At 45.8% G+C, this 23,704-nt stretch overlaps 2 protein-coding genes across 2 annotated transcripts in view; one reads left to right on the top strand and one right to left on the bottom strand.

Annotated features, from left to right (window-relative positions):
• The window catches only part of LOC114643526 (NACHT, LRR and PYD domains-containing protein 3-like), a 2,412,635-nt gene that overhangs the window by 135,236 nt on the left and 2,253,695 nt on the right, over positions 1 to 23,704 (top strand). The window lies entirely within an intron of this gene.
• The window catches only part of LOC114643530 (protein NLRC5-like), a 1,801,805-nt gene that overhangs the window by 1,272,769 nt on the left and 505,332 nt on the right, over positions 1 to 23,704 (bottom strand). The window contains exons 14-16 of the mRNA XM_051925774.1: positions 13,778 to 13,951; positions 9,678 to 9,851; positions 6,013 to 6,186 (exon numbers count right to left, since the gene is read on the bottom strand). Coding sequence (XP_051781734.1) covers positions 6,013 to 6,186; positions 9,678 to 9,851; positions 13,778 to 13,951 — 522 coding nt within the window. The remainder of the gene's footprint in view (positions 1 to 6,012; positions 6,187 to 9,677; positions 9,852 to 13,777; positions 13,952 to 23,704) is intronic.

Here is a 23,704-nt window from a genome sequence, read left to right as displayed (position 1 = left end):
GGGATTGTATTATCGTAGTATTTCCCTCTACTTACCAATAACCTGTTTTCTCAAGGGTAAATGTTCTCGTCAGGTTTTGTTATCGGATTGGTCTACTGTTGCACTTTAAAATGAACACACACACACACACATAGATAAACACACACACACAGACCCTAACCACAACAGTGCCCTATGAATGACACACACACACTGATTAACCCTTTGCACTTTAAACCACACAGCCTGTCACTCAGCACTTCAAGAGACTTACTTATTATCAGCACAAACAACATACGATGTTTTAGTGATATCTCAGACCTAAATATTACTTTTGGTCTACAAGAATACATTTAAACATACAAAGACTCAGCACTCTTGACTATAGGCCATTTATCAGCCAAGAATGCCTTCTTCTCATACTGTCCTTTCTTTTGAGTGGCGCTCCTCACTCTCAGCCTTATAAACCTCGCAGCACAGATATAATGGCAAAAATCTGGCTGTCACCAGGTGCTCAAAGAAATCTAACTTATTAATTCAATCACTCTAGACATTAAGACAAAGCATAGAAAGTTAAAAGCAGCATGGTATTTATTACAAGAATAATAATAATACCACTGGAACAAAGAATAATAGAAAATAGGTACTGATAGAAAAGTCTGAATATATATATAGTGTCACACACGTGCGCATGGGAGGTAGCTAAAGGGCTCGAGGGAAGAAAGTTCTGAGGCATGCCGGGATGTGGCAGAGTGCACTGATTCTTTTTTTCCCTTGCCTGTAGACCATTCCCGGGAGATCTCACCTGGCTCTCATGATGTCACTTCCGGGACCGAGCCAATGGAGGAAGACCTTACCGGCTCCGGCCCCTGTGATGTCACCTCCGGGCTTGAACCAATGGCCGATGATCCTGAGCCAGACCCGTACGACCTCACTTCCTGTCTTCCCCTTTAAAAGTCTAACCGTTTCCCCTGTGTGTCAGTCTTGTTGTGGACTCTGTAGTAAGCACATCAGTGCTCTGTATTTGCATTTTTGACTTTGCAGCCAGGATACCTTATTACACGGGTGGCTTCCCCAAAACTTTATCTGTGTTATGTCTCATTATTGCGACAATAGTCTTTAGGAAAAGCTTACAAAAAAGTTGAAATGACAAGGATGAATGTCCCAGGGAGGCGTTTGATTTAGCAATGGATGTTCATGATGCCTTCCTGACGACCAATGTCGTCTTCGTCTGTTCCTCTTCTTCTCCTACTTCTCTTTGCTTCTTCTCCTTCCTCCTCCTCTTCTCTTCTCTTCCAAAACCAAGGCATATTTATTATAAAGTTCCATGCCATGGTTTCACAGCACATGAATGTTCCATGCACCTGATTGGCTGGCTGTCAATGTGATTGATGAATTTTGCTCAAACTCTTTCCCAGATAATAAAGTTCTTTGATATTGCTTGTTTCCCTTTCCCAGGCCATAAACTCTAGAATGTCCATCCATAAAGTAATCAATAGTCTGAGGTGTCAGCTCAGCATCCTTTCCCAGGTTGTAAAATAGAATGTCTTCCTTTCAATGTCAGAAACAGCTGTTTTAAAAGTGAGGTGTGAGAAAACCTGCTTTGATTTGTCTTAAAATTTAGTTCATCTGTTGTTTTATCTTGACCAAAATATAATGGAAAATTAAACCGAAATGTACAGATTTTATACACCATAACAGAGATTAAAAACAAACACTGTATGTACGTTATTAATTAATGCTGATGCTGGGATTTTTAACTGGGGACTCAAGCTTGTTAATGGCCCCCTTCAATGCCCTAATGCCATATTAATGCCTGTCGAAGCTTTCGACACTCATTGTCATCACCTGCTGCACATTCATCTCTGTCTCTCTTCATCTTCATCATTTGCACTGATTTCTGTGTTATTTCTGCTGTAGCTTTCTTCATCAGATGATCCTCCACCTCGTTATTTTGCTCTTCTTCATCTACTTTGTCATCGCAGCTTTGACCAGCTGGTGTTGTTGGTGGGCTAAGACCAAATAAGCATGTGAGCAGAACCAAAGCTGGAGCACCAGGAGCTCCTTCTCACTGTTTTATGGGCTTCAATGCACCAAACATATGCTTAGCCATAGTGGGACAGCATGTGGGGGGCAACTCTGGTGAACACATGAAGTGTTTATATGGCAACAACAACAAAACAGCATTCTGTCATATTTATATTATTTATATGAGACTTTATATATATACTGTATATATACAGAGGTTTGTGGACCCCTGTTAGAGTGGGGCTTGGAGTAATCGCCCCCTACTGGCTCTACCTCTGCTCTCATTACATGTCATGACATTCTGTGATTTCTGTGATTTGTGAATGTGACTCACTGTTAATGAAATATGAAATAAGCCAAACTGTGAGAATGAACCCTTTGATGAGTCGACTAGAGAAGTTTCAAATGTTCCAACATCCAAACCAGCTGAGTTAGTCACCAAACACACCTGAATGTCATGTCACCCATGCCCTTCACTTCACACTTCTCCACCCCGCTCGTCATCTTCTCCACTTTGCTGCTCTTTATCACCAATAACTGAGGATGTCGTCCATCTTTACGTCTTCACACTGACACACACGTGTCACTGATCTGCTTAAACCTGAACTGAGGCTCAGCGGAGTGAAGGTCTGGTGGTCTTTTTCTCCATGAAGATCTCCTATCCACCCAGGACAGACACTACAGATGATGCCAGTCAAGATGGCACTAATGTCTCCTACAAGACGACTGACCTTAGAAGCACAAATGTCTGCCCTTGTCGTGTTGTCCGTCGGCTTTTCTTCTTCATTTTCTGTAAATATGGCCGCTCTCTGCTGTCTCCCATTCCTTGTCTTTTTAATAAGACACTCTGGTGGTCCGGCTGTCCTATTGCTGTTAGCTGTGACTGCAGTAGCTGACACAGCTGACCATGACATCCTCATCGCCCGTCTTGGCTCAGTCACACCTCCCAGGCAGAGGCTTTTAGTCAGGGTGGGCCACCTCTCGTCCTCATCCTCGGCCCCTCTCTATTCTGCGGCCTATTCTTTTTTTTACTGTACATGTTCCTCTTAGTATCCATTTTTAAATAACTCAATATTTCTCTCCACGACTACACAAACGACACTCTGACGTATTTTCCACCAAATAGATCCAAACCAGTTCTCTTTACCCTTTATTGGAATGTCCAGAAGACATTAAGCCATGGAGGTCACCTCATTCTCTTAGTCTACATGACATACAAACAGACCTTGTGTGTTCTGGACCTTCTGACCTCACTTGTGCTCCTACAGTTCATCTCAGCCCCCTGACCACCGACTGTAAACCCCTGACAGACAATCCTGCTGTGATTTGTGATAAACAGATGACCTCTGTTGTTAACGCCTGTGTCTGTTCGCTCAGGTGATTAGCGGAGGTCAAGCCCTTTCTTTCTTTCTTTCTTTCTTTCTTTCTTTCTTTCTTTCTTTCTTTCTTTCTGTAGATGATTGTAAACACCAATTCACACGTTTGTCTCATCTCATCTTGACTGTTGTACCTCATCACACCTCGGAGTTAATCGGACATCGCTTGTCTCATCTTCAGCTCGTCCAGAATGCTGCTGCCAGGCATCTAACAGGCCCACCAAACACAAGCCCACCACCCCAGTTTTAGCGTCTCTACACTGGTATCCTGCTCACTGCAGGATTGAGTTTTGTTGGTTTTTAAGACCCTGAATGTTTGTGCCCCTGCTTATCATACTGACCCCTTACACCTGCACTCTCCTTCACAATCATGGGGGTCCTCTGACCAGAACTTATCGGTCATGTTGAGTTCTCAACTTAACCTTAGAGGGGCCGTGCGTTTACAGTAGCTGCCCCTCAGTTCTGGAACAGTCGACCGTTTTCTAGGAGGTCAGCACCGACTCTGGTCACTTTTAAATCCCACGTAAAGCCCACCTTTCTGACTTGGCTTTCTAAACTTGTCTGTCAGTATTTCTTTACTGTGGCTACTGGGTGTATTTGGGGTATTTATGGTGAAGCTGTGCAGCATTTTGGTGGACCCCTGCTATTTTTAAATGAGCTCTAGAAATAAAATGGACTCAACTTGACTTGTCTTCCTCTCCTCCTCCTCCTCGTCTGTCCTCGTCCCCCTCATGTCACTGACTATCCTTCACTTTCTAACTCTCTCCTCCTTGCCCCCCTTGTTCATCTCTCTGTTTGTTTTCTTGTCCCTGTTCCTCTTTTTCTAACCCAGCTGTCCTATAGAAGCCCACCCTCAGGCTGGGATCCCCCACTTGTTTCCTTTAGACCCTCATCCCACTCCCACTCTTATATATATTTCCCAGTTTCTTTCTTAATTCCCAGTTCAGTTTATCCACCTCTGTTTATCCATCAGTTTTCTAAGCCCCATCAGTCCAGTTCAGGTGGTGGTCCCTCAGTGGCCACCTGTCCACATCAAGTCAGGACCCCCCACTGGACAGCGCCAGTCCATCCCATCTCCACACTCCTCCATGTTCTCCATGATCTTTTATTTCTTTTAATCGCTCACTTGTTCAGGCCGCTGCTCACTACGAGGACACGACTGGAGGGGACGGTGAAGTGGAGACGATGGAATAAAAAAGAAAATGAAAATCAAAACTGAGCCTCGTGGGAGTTAAAGTGTCACCAAAGGACAGCAGATGGCACACAGGACTTGGGGGACATGGAGCAGACACGGGTTCAAATGACACTGAGTGGTGATGGAGACGAGCGCTGATGGTGTCCTGTGATGGACAAGTGTCCTGTCCAGGGTTTGTCCCAGCCTCGTCCCCAGTGTCACTACAGCCTCAGGCCCCATGTCACCCCACAGCTGGACTGTCCACCTCTCTTTGCTCCTTGGTGGGACAGGCGACTTGGGGGGCTTTTTACAGGATGACCCCCCACTGCTTTACTGCCTCTAGTGGTGAAACTTGGGGGTCTGCAGGTCCGAGTCTGCTTGAGTTTTATCACCAGTTGAGGATCTCAAGTTGTTAAAAATAAAAGTGACGTTAAAGGAGGAGCACACAGGCTGAGGGGACACGGAGAGTTTATTAAATGAGGAGCAGAGCTGAGAGGAGAAGAAAAAGAGGAAAGAGGAGAATTTAGGGGTGAGTGGATGGGGGGCTCGGTCACTGACAGAGGCTCAGTCTGATCATCACTGCTGGTCTTCTCATGTGTAGATAGTCAGCTGACGTCCAGACCTCCTCAGCTCCTCCCGTAGTGACCTCAGGTTCCTCTTTTCCCTCTCACTGATCCCGTTGTCCTTCAGCCTGTGAGGACACACAAGTGTGAGTTACAAACAGCAGGGGGCACCACACACACACTGCACTGTCACACTGACACGCCCCCTGATGTCACCCAGAATTCCTCTCAGTGTCTGTGCTCATCTAAGTCACATGACATGTGTGTCGGCCTGTCAGTCACTCAGTCCACTCACAGATTGGTCAACATCCTCTGAAGGCCTGCTGGTCGCGTCACATTTCATAAAGAAGGTGGTCTGTCCAGTTGATGTGCTGTTGCCCCCTCTGTCCCCCTGCGGTCACTTCCTGTCTGTATCTCTAGTGCTCTGTCTCTCTTCGTTTTCTCTTCTTCTCCTCCTCACTCTCATGTCTTCTCTCATTTCACCTCTTGTTCGTCTCTCATCCTCCATCTTGTTTCTTCTTCTTGTCAACTGATCCCCTGTCTGCTGCTCTGCTCTTTCTTGTTTGTTCCAAATGACCCTCAGCCCCCAGACTGTCATGTCCCCCTCTCCTCCTGTCCACAGTCTGCTGTCCTGATCCCCCCTGTGTCCTTGTCCCCCTGACTCTGGCTGGACTCTCAGCTGCTGTCCATTTCTTCTTCTTGTCCATCTCACACTCCTCCTCCTCCTCATCTTCCTCAGTCTGTCTCTCCTTATCTTTGTTGTCCTTCTTGTCTGTCACCTCAGTCAGCTCCACTTGTCACTGTCACTCTGGTCACTCCATGTGCTGTCATGTGATCAGCCCACCCATCAATAACACATTCACACCCCCCACCCCTCCCCCTCTTTACTCACTTCAGTGTCTCTAATTTACAGTTGTCACTCCTGAGCCCCTCACTCAGCTGACGAGCCCCTGAATCTCCCAGGTTGTTGAAGCTCAGACTCAGTACAGTCAGCTGTGAGTTTGGAGACGAGAGGACCGAGGAGAGAGCTGAGCAGCAGGCCGAGGTGAGACCACAAGAGTACAACCTGTGAAGAAGAAGAGAGACGAGTGAGGACAGACAGACAGACAGAAGGACACACAGCACAAGGGCTCAATGACTGCGCCGTCTTCACTGAAATGCACTTTGACCCTGAGACCACCGCTGTCCTTATAAGGTAAGGCGCTATATACCTGACAGTGTCTTCTGCCTTCCTGCCACACTGACTGGTGACAAGTCACTCAAAGTGACATGTAGACACTGGACAGGAATGTGAAGGACATGAGGCTGACAGTGTCCTGCACTTAAGGGTCCAGACAGACTTGTCAAAGCTGATGACAGCGGAGGGACCACCTTGGATTTGTGTATGTAACTGAGGACTCAGCACATGGAGTGTCTGTCATAGTGGGCTCTCCTGATGTCAGACCACTTAGACGATGAGGACCCTCCCTCTGGTGACCTCAGTTTTCTTATTTCTCTCCTACTTTGTAATAAAGCCAGTGGACGAGCTCTGAATGGACGCTCAGCATCCCAAAGTCCAGTCCCCTGGGCACAGAGGTGGTCCGAGTTGACTGTGAAGTGACCCCCATTACTGCTGACCACTGCTGTCCACTCCCAGCTCTCCTCTGACCTGAGCTGCCCATTCAGAGCAAAATGGCAGAGTGACCTGCTAGCATCGCCACCTGCTGGTAGGTGTTAGAAATGACACAATTGACATCTCAGTGACATCAAACCACACAGAGAATTAAAGAAGAAAAAGACAAGAAGAACAGCAGCTGGGCCACCGAAAGAGAAAAGAATCAGAAGATCACAAGAAGAACGCGTCAGGGGCTCAGAAAAGGACGAGAATCATCAGGAATTCAGCAGTCCGGACCACTAGGATTAACTCACCTGTGAAGATCAGGAAACATATCAAAAGAACAACAACACATCCCATAATAAAAAGACAGAATATGAGAGAATGTGAAAAGAAAACCAAACAATCGTCTCTTCATAGCTCAGTCCTAAATCACAAGCAAATCCTTTTAGTTCTAAAGACACAAGTGAAGCCCCCCATGGCAGCCTGTTTGAGGGGTCCTGCTTCTCGAGGTCCGACCGCATAAACCTCACAGTCTGAGGGCCAACGCGATTCTCTCAATGACTTCTTCAGGGCAAACAATAAAACATAACACAAGTTACTAAATAAATCCTAAAAACATCACTCTGTGACAATGACGATGACGTGTGTGACATTAAACAGTACTGGCGCCTACTGCAGCTGTCCCCGTGTTTAGGACCCCCGTCATTTGTGTGTTCTCGATGTCACATTAGGACACGCTGGTAAAGGCCGATGTCTGCAGACACTTTGAACATTCAAATGAGGACATGTCCCCTGTTCAAGGTGCCAGTGTTGTAATAAAGGGTGACACCATTGTCATCAACCAAGTGACGATTTGTCTAAGAAGCAGGCGAGACTCAAGCTGTGAGGGTAGAATACACAACAATGGGGTCACGTCACAAGTCTGATGTGCAGGACACCAAAAGAGGAGCACATGGACATCAGGAGCAGAAAAGTGACGTCAGAGAGGGGCTGAGCAAATGTCACTTTGTCACTAAGGGTCACTAGGTGGGACAACTGAAATCAGAAACTAATAGAAAGTGCTGGAGATTGTGATGGACACTTGAGGCCACAGGAAGTGAACTGGACTGTCAAACTGGGAACAACAGCAGCTGCTGGTCTGCCGAGGTGACGAGGAGCACACGAGGGCTTAGTGGCTTTGGGGTAGATGGTGATGACAGGTGGTCTGTGGAGTCCTTTATTAAATAAGGTGACATTTTTGTGGACTCTGTGTGTGTGTGTGTGTACTTCAGAATACTGACATCTGTTAGTCTGACCTGAGGACAGCAGACCACAGAGACTCGGGTTCAACACACGTCATAGTCAGTGAGGGGACATCTTTAGTGTCCTCATGAGAAGAAGTCATCTGAGTGAAGAGGACAACAGTGAGGGTCTGCAGTGGTCTGCCATGTGCTCAGGACGCCTGCCTTGAAGACTTGGCCTGACGTCACGTCCTGCACCAGCTTAGCCTGCCAAGGTCAAACCTCAGTGACAAGTGACATGTTTAGGACAGGAAGGAGAACTGGGGGTCCACAGGTGTTTCCTCCTTTTCCCTCAGTAATTTTTCCTTCACATTTTTCTTCTTTTTCTTATTTGATGTTTAAAGACATTGAGCCGCTGAGGTGGTCAGTTAGACCCCTTGAGTGTGGACCCTCTGTGATGGCCTGTCCATCCTGCTTGTGTTCAGTTCCTGCTACTGGGAGAGGCCCTGCCACTTAGTGACCACAACCAAGAGTGACCAGAATCAGAGTGACCTTACTGGGCAGTTGCACCATGTGGACTGGGAATTTGTGAGGACATACTAGGAGAATGAAGAAAAAGAGGAAGATCAAAATAAGAGAAATTGAAATGAGCGTCATGAAGATGAGATCTGCACAGACAGGAGCAAAGGTTCAAGTGTGTGAGTTGAGGGGCAGCTGGTTGGGTGTCAGAGAAAAGGACATGCGGGGGACAAACCTGCTGTGGGGGACACAAGAGGGATGACAAGGAGAGATGAGCAGAAGACACAAAGAGTGACAAGTTAGTGTGAGTGCAGATGATGACGTGTGCACAAAGACATGGCCGCTGGACTAAAGAGTGTAAAGCGGGTGTGCAGGAGAAGAGCAAAAGGCTCAAGATCTGCAGGGGCACACAGTGGCCACTTTATTAGGCACACCAGGTAGGCCTCCTCTGCCTCTGAAGAGCCTGAATTCCTCCAAGTCATTGACCCCCTGAGACACATAAATGGCTCCTTATGGATTTCTGTCTCCATGTTGACGTCACACAGTCCTTCAGACTTCTCAGCCTCACATTTATGCTCCTCACTTGCAGTCCCAGCTCATCCCAGAAGTGTTTTATTGGACTGGACATGCAGCCATTGGTGTAAACTGAAGTCACCGTCATGTTAGATGAGCCACCTTGAGGTGACACCTGCTCTGTGACATGTCGGAAGATCTCAGCAGGATAACACATTTTTAAAGTGTCCACTCTCCACTGATTATCAGTTACATGACTAGGGAGTTGGGAGGCCACGACACTCTTGAGAACTTTGGACAGAATAGAGAAGTGAGTGATGGACTGAGACTTGTTATCTCAGATTGTCACATCAAGACCAGACTGTCCTAATGGGGGGATACAGGAGAGACCTTCAGGGTCGCTGGCAGAGAGCCGTGTCACAGGATGGATTTATTATTGTCACGACAGTCAGGATTAGGACATGAAGACAGGATTTGGGGAAGAGTGGAGGAGATGGGGTCCGGTGCTCAAGTAGGTGGTCTCATCTGACAGAGCAGGTCCTCCTCATCTTCCTCTGTCTGTCTCTCCTTATCTTTGTTGTCTTTCCTGTCTGTCCCCTCAGTCAGGTCCACTTGTCACTGTCACTCTGGTCACTCCATGTGCTGTCATGTGATCAGCCCGCCCATCAATAACACATTCACACCCCACCCCTCCCCCTCTTTACTCACCCCAGTTTCTCTAATTTACAGTTGTCACTCCTGAGCCCTTCACTCAGCTGATGAGCCCCTGAATCTCCCAGGTTGTTGAAGTTCAGCACCAGTTCAGTCAGCCGTGAGTTTGGAGACGAGAGGACCGAGGAGAGAGCTGAGCAGCAGGCCGAGGTGAGACCACAAGAGTACAACCTGTGAAGAAGAAGAGATTCGAGTGAGGACAGACAGACAGACAGAAGGACACACAGCACAAGGGCTCGATGACTGCGCCATCTTCACTGAAATGCACTTTGACCCTGAGACCACCGCTGTCCTTATAAGGTAAGGCGCTATATACCTGACAGCATCTTCTGCCTTCCTGCCACACTGACTGGTGACAAGTCACTCAAAGTGACATGTGGACACTGGACAGGAATGTGAAGAACATGAGGCTGACAGTGTCCTGCACTTAAGGGTCCAGACAGACTTGTCAAAGCCGATGACAGCGGAGGGACGACCTTGGATTTGTGTCTGTAACTGAGGACTCAGCACATGGAGGGGCTTTGACTGATTTGCAGGACCCCATCCACAGATTCCTGTTGTCACACGCTGGTCATTGCTGGACATCGGAGAGTGCGACACTCGAGTGTCTTTCATAGTGGGCTCTCCTGATGTCAGACCACTTAGTCGATGAGGACCCTCTGTCTGTCTATTGTGACAAAGACTGGACTGACTGTGTGATCAGTGACATAATGGACAGGGTGGACAGGACTGACATGTGACACTTCTGACACTCACACGTCACATACTGACCAGTTTCACTAACCAGCTGACCTCAGTCCACTAAAGACATCACTGCTGGTGACCTCAGTTTTCTTATTTCTCTCCTAATTTGTAATAAAGCCAGTGGACGAGCTCTGAATGGACACTCAGCATCCCAAAGTCCAGTCCCCTGGGCAGAGAGGTGGTCTGAGTGGACTGTGAAGTGACCTCCATTACTGCTGACCACTGCTGTCCACTCCCAGCTCTCCTCTGACCTGAGCTGCCCATTCAGAGCAAAATGGCAGAGTGACCTGCTAGCATCGCCACCTGCTGGTAGGTGTTAGAAATGACATAATTGACATCTCAGTGACATCAAACCACACGGAGAATTAAAAAATAAAAAGACAAGAAGAACAGCAGCTGGGCCACCGAAAGAGAAAAGAATCAGAAGATCACAAGAAGAACACGTCAGGGGCTCAGAACAGGACGAGAATCATCAGGAATTCAGCAGTCCGGACCACCAGGATTAACTCACCTGTGAAGATCAGGACACAAATCAAAAGAACAACAACACATCCCATAATAAACAGACAGAATATGAGAGAATGCGAAAAGAAAACCAAAGAATCGTCTCTTCATAGCTCAGTCCTAAATCACAAGCAAATCCTTTTAGTTCTGAAGACACAAGTGAAGCCCCCCATGGCAGCCTGTTTGAGGGGTCCTGCTTCTCGAGGTCCGACCACAAAAACCTCACAGTCTGAGGGCCAACGCGATTCTCTCAATGACTTCTTCAGGGCAAACAATAAAACATAACACATGTAACTAAATAAATCCTAAAAACGTAACTCTGTGACAATGACAATGACGTATGTGACATTAAAGAGTATTGGTGTCCACTGCAGCTGTCCCCGTGTTTAGGACCCCCTGTCATTTGTGTGTTCTCTATGTCACGTTAGGATACGCTGGTTAAGGCTGATGTCTGCAGACACTTTAGAACATTCAAATGAGGACATGTCCCATGTTCAAGGTGCCAGCATTGTAATAAAGGGTGACACCATTGTCATCAGTCAAGTGACGATTTGTCTACGAAACAGGCGAGACTCGAGCTGTGAGGGTAGCATACACGACAATGGGGTCACGTCACAATTCTGATGTGCAGGACACCAACAGAGGAGCACATGGACATCAGGAGCAGAAAAGTGATGTCAGAGAGGGGCTGAGCAAATGTCACTTTGTCACTAAGGGTCACAAGGGGGGACAACTGAAATCAGAAACTAATAGAAAGTGCTGGGGATTGTGATGGACACTTTAGGTGACAAGAAGTGAACTTGACTGTCAAGATAGATAGATAGATAGATAGATAGATAGATAGATAGATAGATAGATAGATAGATAGATAGATAGATAGATAGATAGATAGATAGATAGATAGATAGTTTATTTTAGCCGATGACAGTTTTTCATAAGTCCTTTGACAAGCCGTCAGCTTATTCATATCCTCCTGATTCCTGATGAGAACCACGATGTCATCCGCATAAGCAGTAACTTTAAATGGCTCCACTGTATACTCTGGAATAGACAAACCACCCAGCACTCTGTGCAGCTCCTTCACAAACGGCTCCAATGCCAATGCGTACAGCATTCCAGAAAGAGAGAAGCCCTGCATGTCGAACTCCTCTTTGAACAGTAAAAGGCGCACACAAGCCACCATTGACTTTCACTACACTAGAAATTTCACTATACAGTAAAGTAATTGAATATTCTTAACAAATTTCTCTCCAAAACCAAAAGCCCTCATCACGTCCCACAAATAGGAATGACTGACTCGATCAAAAGCTTTCTCTTGATCCAAGGAAAGTAAGCCAACTTTAAAAATGAGAAGCTCTGAGGAAGCCAAAATATCCCGAATTTAAAAAATATTGTTAAAAATAGTTCTGTCAGGCACACAGTAACTCTGATCTGGATGCACCACTTTAGTCAGGACAGTCCGGAGTCTGTTGGCCAACGCTTTAGAAAAAATCTTATAGTCTGCGCACAGCAGTGACACAGGCCGCCAGTTTCTGATCTCATATAAATCTCCCTTTTTAGGAAGGAGGGTTATCACTGCTCTCCGACAGCTCTGGGGTAAGACACCCGTCCTGATACTCTGTGTGAACACTTCCAGCAAGTCTGGACCCATGAGATCCCAAAATTCCTTATAAAATTCAACTGGGATCCCATCAATACCCAGAACTTTGCCTACATTAAGCCCCCCCAAAGCATCTGAAAGTTCCGACATAGACACTGCTGCTTCCAGGTTTGTAACGTCTCCCTTAGGAAGCTGAGGAAGATTCTGTAAAAAATGATGGCATTCCATGTCATCTTGAACCGTCTCTGCAGCATACAAAGTGTTATAGAAGTCCCTCACAATCTCCCTGATCTCCACTGGCTGCTGTCGCTCTGTCCCATCTGCTGCCCGCAAACAATAGAAAACTTTGCTTTGTGAGTTTTTTCTTTCAAGACTAAAAAAATACTTTGTTGGTGCATCCATTTCATTTAGGCTCTGGAATCGTGATCTCACCAGAGCCCCTTTAACTCTGGTGTCCAACAGCTGAGCCAGACCCCTCTGTTTATCTTTAAGGCTCTCTGCTAGCTGTGTGTTCGGGCCAAAATCGAGAAGTCTCTGGATCTCTGTGACCTCAGCTTCTAATTCAGCCATCTCTGATTTTAAACAGTTAGTGACATTACTAGTGTATTGCTGACACAACCCTCGAATCTGCACCTTTCCTAAATCCCACCATTGTTGCAGGCTGATGAACTCCCTTTTTTAGTTTTCCATGTGTTCCAAAAAAACCTGAATATATCTTTGAAATTCTGATCTTGAAGTAGAGTAGAATTGAAGTGCCAGTAAGCACTTTTAGGTGTGTAAGCAGTGAGCAGCACACTGCAGGTTACTAGACTGTGATCTGACAGACCACTGGGTGTGATGGAGCTCGATTTGAACAGTCCAAGGTGATGTTTGAAAGTGTAAATGTGGTCCAGTCTGGCCAGGGACACCTCTCCGCCACTTACTCGCCCCCACGTGTATTGCCTGCTCTCCCCATTTCTTCTCCTCCATACATCCACCATCTCCATTGCCCTCAGTATCCTCAGCAGTTCTTGGGCTGATAGATAGATAGATAGATAGATAGATAGATAGATAGATAGATAGATAGATAGATAGATAGATAGATAGATAGATAGATAGATAGAAAGATAGATAGATAGATAGATAGATAGATAGATAGATAGATAGATAGATAGATAGATAGATAGATGTGAAAGGCACTATATCATGTGATCAGCCCGCCCATCAATAACACATTCACACCCCTCCACACCTCCCCCTCTTTACTCACCCCAGTTTCTCTAAATTACAGTTGTCACTCCTGAGCCCCTCACTCAGCTGATGAGCCCCTGAATCTACCAGGTTGTTGTCGTCAAGGTTCAGTTCAGTCAGCCGTGAGTTTCGAGACAAGAGGACCGAGGAGAGAGCTGAGCAGCAGGCCGAGATGAGACCACAAGAGAACAACCTGTGAAGAAGAAGAGAGACAAGTGTCAGATCACTTAGATGATGAGGACCCTCTGTCTGTCTATTGTGACAAAGACTGGACTGACTGTGTGATCCGTGACATAATGGACAGGGTGGACAGGACTGAAAAGTGACACTTCTGACACTCACATGTCACATGCTGACCGGTGCCACTGACCAGCTGACCTCAGTCCACTAAAGGCCTCACTGCTGGTGACCTCAGTTTTCTTATTTATCTCCTAATTTGTAATAAAGCCAGTGGATGAGCTCTGAATGGACACTCAGCATCCCAAAGTCCAGTCCCCTGGGCACAGAGGTGGTCTGAGTGGACTGTGAAATGACCCCCATTACTGCTGACCACTGCTGTCCACTCCCAGCTCTCCTCTGACCTGAGCTGCCCATTCAGAGCAAAATGTCAGAGTGACCTGCTGGTAGGTGTTAGAAATGACACAATTGACATCAAACCACACGGAGAATTAAAGAATAAAAAGATGAGAAGAACAGCAGCTGGGCCACCGAAAGAGAAAAGAATCAGAAGATCACAAGAAGAACACGTCAGGAGCTCAGAAAAGGACGAGAATCATCAGGAATTCAGCAGTCCGGACCACCAGGATTAACTTACCTGTGAAGATCAGGAAACAAATCAAGGTGCCAGCATTGTAATAAAGGGTGACACCAATGTCATCAATCAAGTGACGATTTGTCTAAGAAACAGGCGAGACTCGAGCTGTGAGGGTAGAATACACGACAATGGGGTCACGTCACAAGTCTGATGTGCAGGACACCAACAGAGGAGCACATGGACATCAGGAGCAGAAAAGTGACGTCAGAGAGGGGCTGAGCAAATGTCACTTTGTCACTAAGGGTCACAAGGTGGGACAACTGAAATCAGAAACTAATAGAAAGTGCTGGGGATTGTGATGGACACTTGAGGCCACAGGAAGAGAACTGGACAGTCAAGATAGATAGATAGATAGATAGATAGATAGATAGATAGATAGATAGATAGATAGATAGATAGATAGATAGATAGATAGATAGATAGATAGATAGATAGATAGATAGATAGATAGATAGATAGATATTTAATTTTTAAAGTAAACTTTATTGTAAAATTAAGCAGAAACATCAACAAAACAATATCCATCCATCCATCCATTTTCCAACCCGCTGAATCCGAACACAGGGTCACGGGGGTCTGCTGGAGCCAATCCCAGCCAACACAGGGCACAAGGCAGGAAACAATCCTGGGCAGGGTGCCAACCCACCGCAGGACACACACAAACACACCCACATACCAAGCACACACTAGGGCCAATTTAGAATCGCCAATCCACCTAAACTGCATGTCTTTGGACTGTGGGAGGAAACCGGAGCGCCCGGAGGAAACCCACGCAGACACAGGGAGAACATGCAAACTCCACGCAGGGAGGACCCGGGAAGCAAACCCGGGTCGCCTAACTGCGAGGCAGCAGCGCTACCACTGCACCACCGTGCCGCCCAACATAACAATATTCACAGTCAATTTACAACAAAGCCACATTTCAGACTAAACAGCAGATCCATACATCAGACCCCCACTACTCCCCCCTTACTCTCCTCCTACTCCACACATTACTAATCACGTGGTATTGATGCCCACCATTTCTTTCTCTTTCTCTTGCCCACCACAGTGAAATCAGAAGTTCATTTTCAGCTCCCCTTCATTGACTGAGCACAGCCCCCCTTTCACCCCCCACACATTTTCAGACCCCCCCATTCTATTCATCTGTTTATAAAAAGCAAACTCCAGTCTTATTCTTAATAAACATTCAACTTAAACATTAAACAAATATCCGTCAGTTCTGACCCACATTGCTTATTATTTCGACTTTTTAAAATGGCCAGCTTTGCTTCACGTAACAGAAAGTTGAACAGTTGAATCCTGCATCGAGTTTTCTTATTATATTTACTTCCAAAAATGAACAGGACTTCATTAAAAGTTCTAATCAAATTGGTACACAAAGCTTCAAAGAATCTGAAGAATCCCGCCAGTCGATTACAATACAAAAACAAATGAAAAATCATTTCTTTTTGTCCACAGAAAATGCAAGAATCATTTTCATCTTCTTTAATAATGTTTAAAAAGGAGTTGGTGCCAATGATCCCATGCCCAATTCTCCACTGCACGGCTTGTTCAGCTCCCTCCACGCAGACCCCCTGTGCCCTTCCACTCCCAGCTTCTCCCTCCATGGAGTGTCCAGCACAGACCCCAATGCAGAGAAGTGAATCCCCTTAACGCAGTACTCATAAAGCTCTCTCTTGGTCAGAGAATCAAAGCCCACCACTGTTCCTTTAGTGAACTGAACAACTGAATGGTCCTGAAGTAATGAGAGGTCCACAGCGGGGCAAATATCCAACTTATTACCAGTGGAGCTGATGGAGTCATTGAGCAACTGCTAGTTTTTAGCTGCGGAGGAGAGAAAGTGCTGAATCGTCCTGACTGACTTTACTTCAAGAAGAGAAGCCAAGACTTCAGCATCAATAAATAACTTGGTAGTGGCATCATAAATCTGTGCCAGTGTCAGTACCTGATGCTTAATAAGAACTGAAACAAAACTCTCACTGTACAAGAGAGAGCATGAAAAGACAGAATTAAAAATTAAAGGCTCATTTTGTAGCCAGCCAGTCGTATTAAAATTCCTCCTAAACACCAAGTGCCAAGTTAATAGGACACCTCTGTAAAATTGTGGCAACACAGAAAGGTCCATTTTTTGTAGATTTACCACCAAAAGTGCTTCATCAAACCCTAACCCACCCACGCGACGAAGGAAACTCAGTGCTAACTCCCTCCAACTCAGGGAATACGAAACGCAGAAATGATTCTGTAGGACTTGGTGACTGAGGGCTGCGACTTTTGAGGGGATATCCAGAAGTCCCTGACCGCCTTCTTCCAACGGTAAAAACAGCACACTCTGCCTTAGCCAATGCAAGCCGTCCCAGAAGAAATCAACCAAGACTCTTTGGATTTTCTTTAAAAGCCCCAGAGGGGGGTCACCACACATGAGTTTGTGTCACAGCATCGAGGCCACTAAATTATTGATGATGATCACACACCCACTTTAGGCCACCAGGCAAGTCTGGTAGTGGACATCCAGACCAGGAGAAGGTGTTACTCTTAGTCCAATTGATTTTTGCTAATGATATGTTCTCAAATATTTGTTAGCAAGAAATTAAAACTCCAATGTCCCCCTTCGATTTGATGAAGACCACAATATTATCAGCATAGGACAAACATTTGAAAGTAACATTTGGGCAGGATGGAAATCTCACCCCCTGTAGTCCCTGCCTCAGCTTGATGGCCAATGCGTAGAGCAGGCTGGACAAGGGGCAGCCCTGCCAAATTCCTCTCCTGACTGGAAATGGTGCGCTCAGAGTGCCATTAATTTTTAAAATTCCAAAAACATTGGCATGCAGCAGTGAAATCATTTGAACAAAATTATCCCAGAACCGAAAAACATTTCAATGTTTTAAACAAAAATCCGGTGATCTACTTGGTCAAAAGCTTCCTCCTGGTCAATGGATAAGATTCCTAAATCCATCCCAGAAAGATTTGAGGCTGAAATGATATCCCACAATACAAAAATGTCATCATAGATGGTCCTGTCAGGCACACAGTACATCTGACAGGGACTGACGAGCAGGTCCATCACAGTCCTCAGGCGACTGGCCAGGGCCCTCAAGAAGATCTTATAGTCCGAGCACAGCAGGCTATCGGGGCGCCAGGTCTTTATTTGGCAAATGTCTCCCTTCTTAGGCAGCAGAGTGACGACTGCTCTTCGGCAGCTCAATGGCAATTCCCCATCCTGTAAACTTTCTAAGAACACCGCGTACACCTCCGCACCCAGCAGGTACCAGAAATGTTTATAGAATTCAGCTGGCATTTAAACCAGTCAGTGCATCTGAGAACTCCTGAAAACTGATGTCTGCCTCCAGATTCAGCTTGACTGTGTCTATAAGTTTGGGTAATCCGTACAGATAGTCCAACACGGCCGAATCATCAATTACACCATCCTTAAATAAATCTGAGTAAAAAGACACCGGAAAGTTCCTGAAGTCCTCTTTCGTGTGCAGCTCACAACCTTCGGCGTCCTACAGCGTGTGGATCACTTTACTCTCGGCCTTTTTCTTTTTTATAGGTGCGTCCAGATGATTTAAAGTTTGAAAGCGCGAGTTCAACAAGGCACCTTGGGCACGGAGCTCCAGGAGTTCAGAAAGGGATTGTTTTCTGGACTTTAAAACAGCAAGCGTATCTTCACTAAAGCAGTCCTGTAAGATGCTGTGCAGATTTGTGATGTCCTCCTCCAAGCTCTTCATTTCATAAAGACACCGCCTGGTCACTTGCTGAGTGTACTGCTGGCAGAAGGCTTTTATCTGCACCTTTGACACATCCCACCACTGTCAAAGAGATGGGAATCTGGACTTGGTTTGTGTCTACTGCAGCCAGAAAAACTCAAAACACTTGAGGAAATGAGAGTCCTCTAACAAGGAGACATTAAAGAGCCAAAGAGATTTAAAGGCTTTATAGGGACAGAGACATTCATTTCCAGCAGAGAGTGATCCGAGAAACCACCTAGGTAGATATAAGCCTTAGTGATCGTGTTCAGCAGGTGCCTCAAATGGTAGAAACAGTCTAAACGCGCCATCGAAATGCACCCACCACCCCCCTTTACCCAGGTCTACTGCCTATCTGATGGAAATTTACTTCTCCAGACGTCCACCAGGTCCGAGTGGTCTAATATGTAGCGTAAAGCTTGGACAGACGCTGGATGAGGCTCAGCACCATTATGGTCCAGTATGTTATTCTCGGTACAACTGAAATCTCCTCCGACCAACAGGATCTCCCCATTAACAAAGGTCTCCAGCACCTTCCTCAGATCTTTAAAGAAACAAAGTCTCTGTCCTCCTTTCGTTGGAGCGTAAGTCTTAATAAATACCAGATCTTGGTTCTTGTCCTTCACCTGAACTACCAAGAGGCGCCCAGCCACCACCTCACTAATGTTAGTGATTTGTAAATTTGCCATTTTTGAGATTAGTATGGCCACCCCAGCACTGACGTGTGAGCCATGACTCAGGACTGCCTGACCCCCCCACTCACATAAACCAGTCCGGCTGATTTCTAACATCAGAGTGAGTTTCCTGTAAGAAAGTGACCTGAAGAGCCAAACAGAAACAGGTTCAAACAGAGCGGCTCTCTTTGCAGTCACCCTACAGCCATTCACATTTAAACTCCCAATGTGTAAAGACTGCATTGACGAATCACAAATGGGAGTGAACAGCACTGCACATGACAACCACAAATAAAGAAGATTCAAGAACATATCCATTACTTCTGAAAAATGGACTTTTGCACCCTGCTAATAACATTTTTAAGCCCTCTTTGTTTCCTTCTGGTCCATTCCCAGACACATCACCCTCTGAGCGGACACCACAAACAATGGAAGGTCAGGGAAGTGATCCTCTACTCTAATACCCCTCTTGCCTTCGATGAAGTCTAAAAACTTCCTAATACTCGCAGTGTTATACCCGCCACCGAGTCTGTATTAATAATAATAATAATAATAATAATAATAATAATAATAATAATAATTCATTACATTTATATAGCGGTTTCTCAGTATTCAAAGTGCTATCCACACAGGGAGGAACCGGGAAGTGAACCCACGAGGTCGTACTCCTCACTGAGACGTCAGTGTCACCGTCGTCGTGCTCACGATCACTCAGGTCGCTGTGACAATCACTTTGACTTCTAACAGTCCAGCTACACCCTTGAGATGGCTCACCAGCTACGTGACTTTTCTTTGCAGATTTTTTAGTGTCTGATTTTTCTTTTCGTTTTCGAGTGTGAACTGTAAATTCCTCCTCACACCCCCACTCCTGCACTCTCCCTCTGAACGGTCTCGCCACTCACACCCACTGCTGTCTCACTCCTCTGTCCTTCCACAGAGCTCGTCTCGGTGCGCTCAGTCAGGCGCCTGTCAGCACACGCCGTTGTTTCTACATCCACGTCAGTAGCCATAGCTTCATTCACAGCGGGGCCGACGGGCGCAGCTCTCACTGTGCTGACCTTCGCCGTCTTATCCCCACCGCTGTTGACCTCCGAGGTCTCCAGCTTATCTTTACTCAGTTCTCTGAGCACAGACTCGCACTGAGCACTCCTATCTGACTCGTGTTTAACGGGATCGCCGGGCTCAGCCGACGCATTCCCTTCAGTAGTCAGCCGGCTTGTCTCAGGAGCGACTGTTAACACTACAGTGGGGAGAAAATCACTCACAACCTGTGCTTCGGCTACGAGCTCAGTCACCTCTGCTGTCTCCTCATCCTCCATACTGTCCACCTCCTCAACACTCTCATACTCCGTCTCATCACTCTGTGAAACGGGCAGCACTTCGGCCCACTGATAAAATGGTCTCATTCTTACATTGAGACGCCTTGTGTCCAGCCCTGAGTCCCACTTCATCAAGTCTGAAGTAACAAAAACCACAGAATCACAGCCATCAACTTTGAATCTTAGAGCAACATTTATGTCCTCATTCATGTTGTTCTGTACCATAAAAACCTGCCTCCTAAATGAAATAACGTGTTTTTCAATTCTTTCATTTTACAGCCCAATGGAATCATCACTACATCCGACAGAACCTGGCCATAGCGGCGTAGTTCCTGCACCAAAACATCATTCTTTAAGAACGGTGGGACATTTGAAATGATAACCTTTTTTGCAGGCGCTGACAGAGGTAAAAGAGGAACCAAAGCGCCATTAATAATAACCCCTTCTTCTACAAGTTTATCAACAAGAACTTCTTCAATGACAAAAACCACCACAGTCTTATTCATTCTTGAGGCTTAACGGACATTCTTATAGCCGACAACGTTACTGACAGCCACAACCCACTCTTCAGCCGAAACGTGCGGCTCTACCAGGACTTTAGCCCCATGTCGACGGGAAAGATTCTCATAAAACTGAGACATTAGACCAGGCGACGACCCTTTGGACACGGACATGGCTACACAAGCCAAAGCCACGTCTTATCTGACAAAACCCCCTGATCTATATTACTAAACCACAGTTTTAATTTATGCACGGGCGCACTGAAACGCATGCGCACTGCGCCGCGGCGCCCCAGAGTCAAACGCAGCGGCTTCCCAGAGTCAGTAGGTGGCGCCCAAACACCACAACCCACAGTCAAACGCAGCGGCCTCCCAGAGTCAGTAGTATGTATGTGCCAGCAGTCTGTGTGGCATGTTTGAATCACATAACGGTAATTCAGTAACAGAGAAACAGAAACGAGACCGCATGGATACAAACAATAAATGGAGGCACCTACCATGCGCTTCACAAACACCAGAAGCAAAGAAGTCACGGCTCCAAAACGAAAAACCTCAAGTAACGGAAATACAAAAACGAGCCCGTATGGATAAACACAATGGACGAAGGCACCTACAACACGACCTGTGAACTAAACTTGCTCGATTTGTAATACAAAACTGAGCCCGTGGTTCCCAGAGTCAGTGCGTGGCACCCAAACACCACTACCTGTACACTACACCTGCTCTGATCCACTGTGCCAGAAGTCAGTGTGTGTAAGCTGGAGTATGCTTCCTAACAGTGAATGACTTCTACCTAATGACACAGCCACAGAACAGCAAAAACGAGGACGCGTTTCAGACACACCAGAAGCAAACACGTCACAGCTCCACAATGAAGGAGCTCAACTAACGGACATACAAAATGAGCCCGTATGGATAAACACAATGAATGAATGCGGCGCCCACACAAAGAAACCGCTGTAGTACAAATATGTGTAGTTAGTTAAATGAAACCTTTAATAATAATAATAATAATAATAATAATTAATTACATTTATATAGCGCCTTTCTCAGTACTCAAAGCGCCATCCACACATGGCCACGACCTGTGAAATACACCTGCGGTAACGAGTGCACGCCAGGTTGTACCAGATGAGTCACAGCTCCAAAAAGAACCCGCTGTAGTACAAATTTATTTATTTAATTATATGAACTTTCCCAGGATGCATCCACCCTCCATGATATATCATCCCTCCACATATTGGAGGGAACAACAAGTGATTGCCATTCTTGGAAAGAATCGCAGGCTTGCTGGTACAGAAATAAAATAAGAAATGAAAGATTCAAAAAAGGAAGAAAAATAAAAACTTACAGAAACACAGAAACGCCGACCTCAAATGCCACGACTCGGACATGGCCACCCCAGACCACACTAATCGAAAGACACACCGACAGCAAGACAGTAGCAATAGATAGATAGATAGATAGATAGATAGATAGATAGATAGATAGATAGATAGATAGATAGATAGATAGATAGATAGATAGATAGATAGATAGATAGATAGATAGATAGATAGATAGATAGATATGTGAAGGCACATATGATAAAGATGATGAGGGGCTGCTGTTTCTGGGGGCAGCTTCAACTGTTAGAGAGATGTGGGCTGGAGTCACATCTGGGGTCAGTCAAAGACCTGGGGGTCTATTGCTACAAAGAATAACTTTGCTGATAATTGGAGGGCTCTGCTTCCTGGTGTCAGACAGTTCATGCAGGTGAAGACCTCTGCAGGGTTGATCTCCATGGCCAGGGCCACAGAAATCTCATTGCTAACTGCTCTATCAATCTCATGGTCTTTTCTGACCACAGTCTGGTCTCTCTTCAAGTTTCCTTTCTGTCTCCGAATGTCACTGGCAGCGTCACCCCTTGTGTACATGGTTTTGCTACTGTTTCTGTGTTGTTTCCCTTCTTTTTCATATTCACATCCATGACAATGGCTTAATTGCATATCGTTTACAAATTTAATTCACTTGAGTGTAATCAATCTGTAATAATATACTGTAATGGTGCGTGGAATGAGCAGACTATTCCAACTACCATAGCTGCTTTAGTGTTGTCATAAGACATCACAAATGGAAGAATTACAAGAGAGTGCGTATTTATAGATGATGATGACTGGCTTCTAAGTCGATTTCGATTTCCCAGAGCTCTCCTCTTGGCGCTGTGTGCTGAACTGGTGCTGGCTTTACAAAGGCAGACTCTGAGGAATTGCGCTCCACCTGATCCTTTACAAGTTCTGTCTATTCTTGGGATTTTAACCACAGGAGGTTTTCAACATGAACTTGCTGACTGATGGGGTATTTCACAAACATCACTGAGTCGCGCCATGACAGCTGTATAAGATGGTATTATCCTCTTGTCATCCAGATAGATAAGATTTCCTTACACTGTGATTGAAGTGGGAAACATCAAAGAGCAATTCACAGCAATGTTGGGTTTTCCAAATCTAATTGCAGTGGTCTGCTGCACACACATTGCTATTGCAACGACAAGTTACATCAGCGAGGGTTGAATCACCAAAAGAATGAGCTGGTGTCACATCATCAATAGCAGGAGAGCCTATAAAAATGGCAACTCCATACAGTTGTTGTTGCTTTTGTACCAACTAGTGCGACAAAAGGCAAGCAGTCCTTTTAAGGATAGCGAGTCACCTCAAAGAGCCATGTAGAGAACAGAGAATCGATCAGTTGCAGCGCTCAGAGTCAATACTACACTATAAAGGCGCCTTCAGAGAATGAATTTGCTTATGTAAATAGAAAGCATTTCCGCTCCATTAATGTGCACAGAAAGTGTGTCTCATTGCGCAGGCATGTAGTGTGCTGTATAACGTGGCACACAGTCATGGCT

This window comes from Erpetoichthys calabaricus, chromosome 4, assembly GCF_900747795.2.
Source record: "Erpetoichthys calabaricus chromosome 4, fErpCal1.3, whole genome shotgun sequence".
Taxonomy (NCBI): Eukaryota; Metazoa; Chordata; class Cladistia; order Polypteriformes; family Polypteridae; genus Erpetoichthys; species Erpetoichthys calabaricus.
The sequence above is the reverse complement of the archived record's forward strand: the minus strand, read 5'-3'. Positions and strand labels throughout refer to the sequence as shown.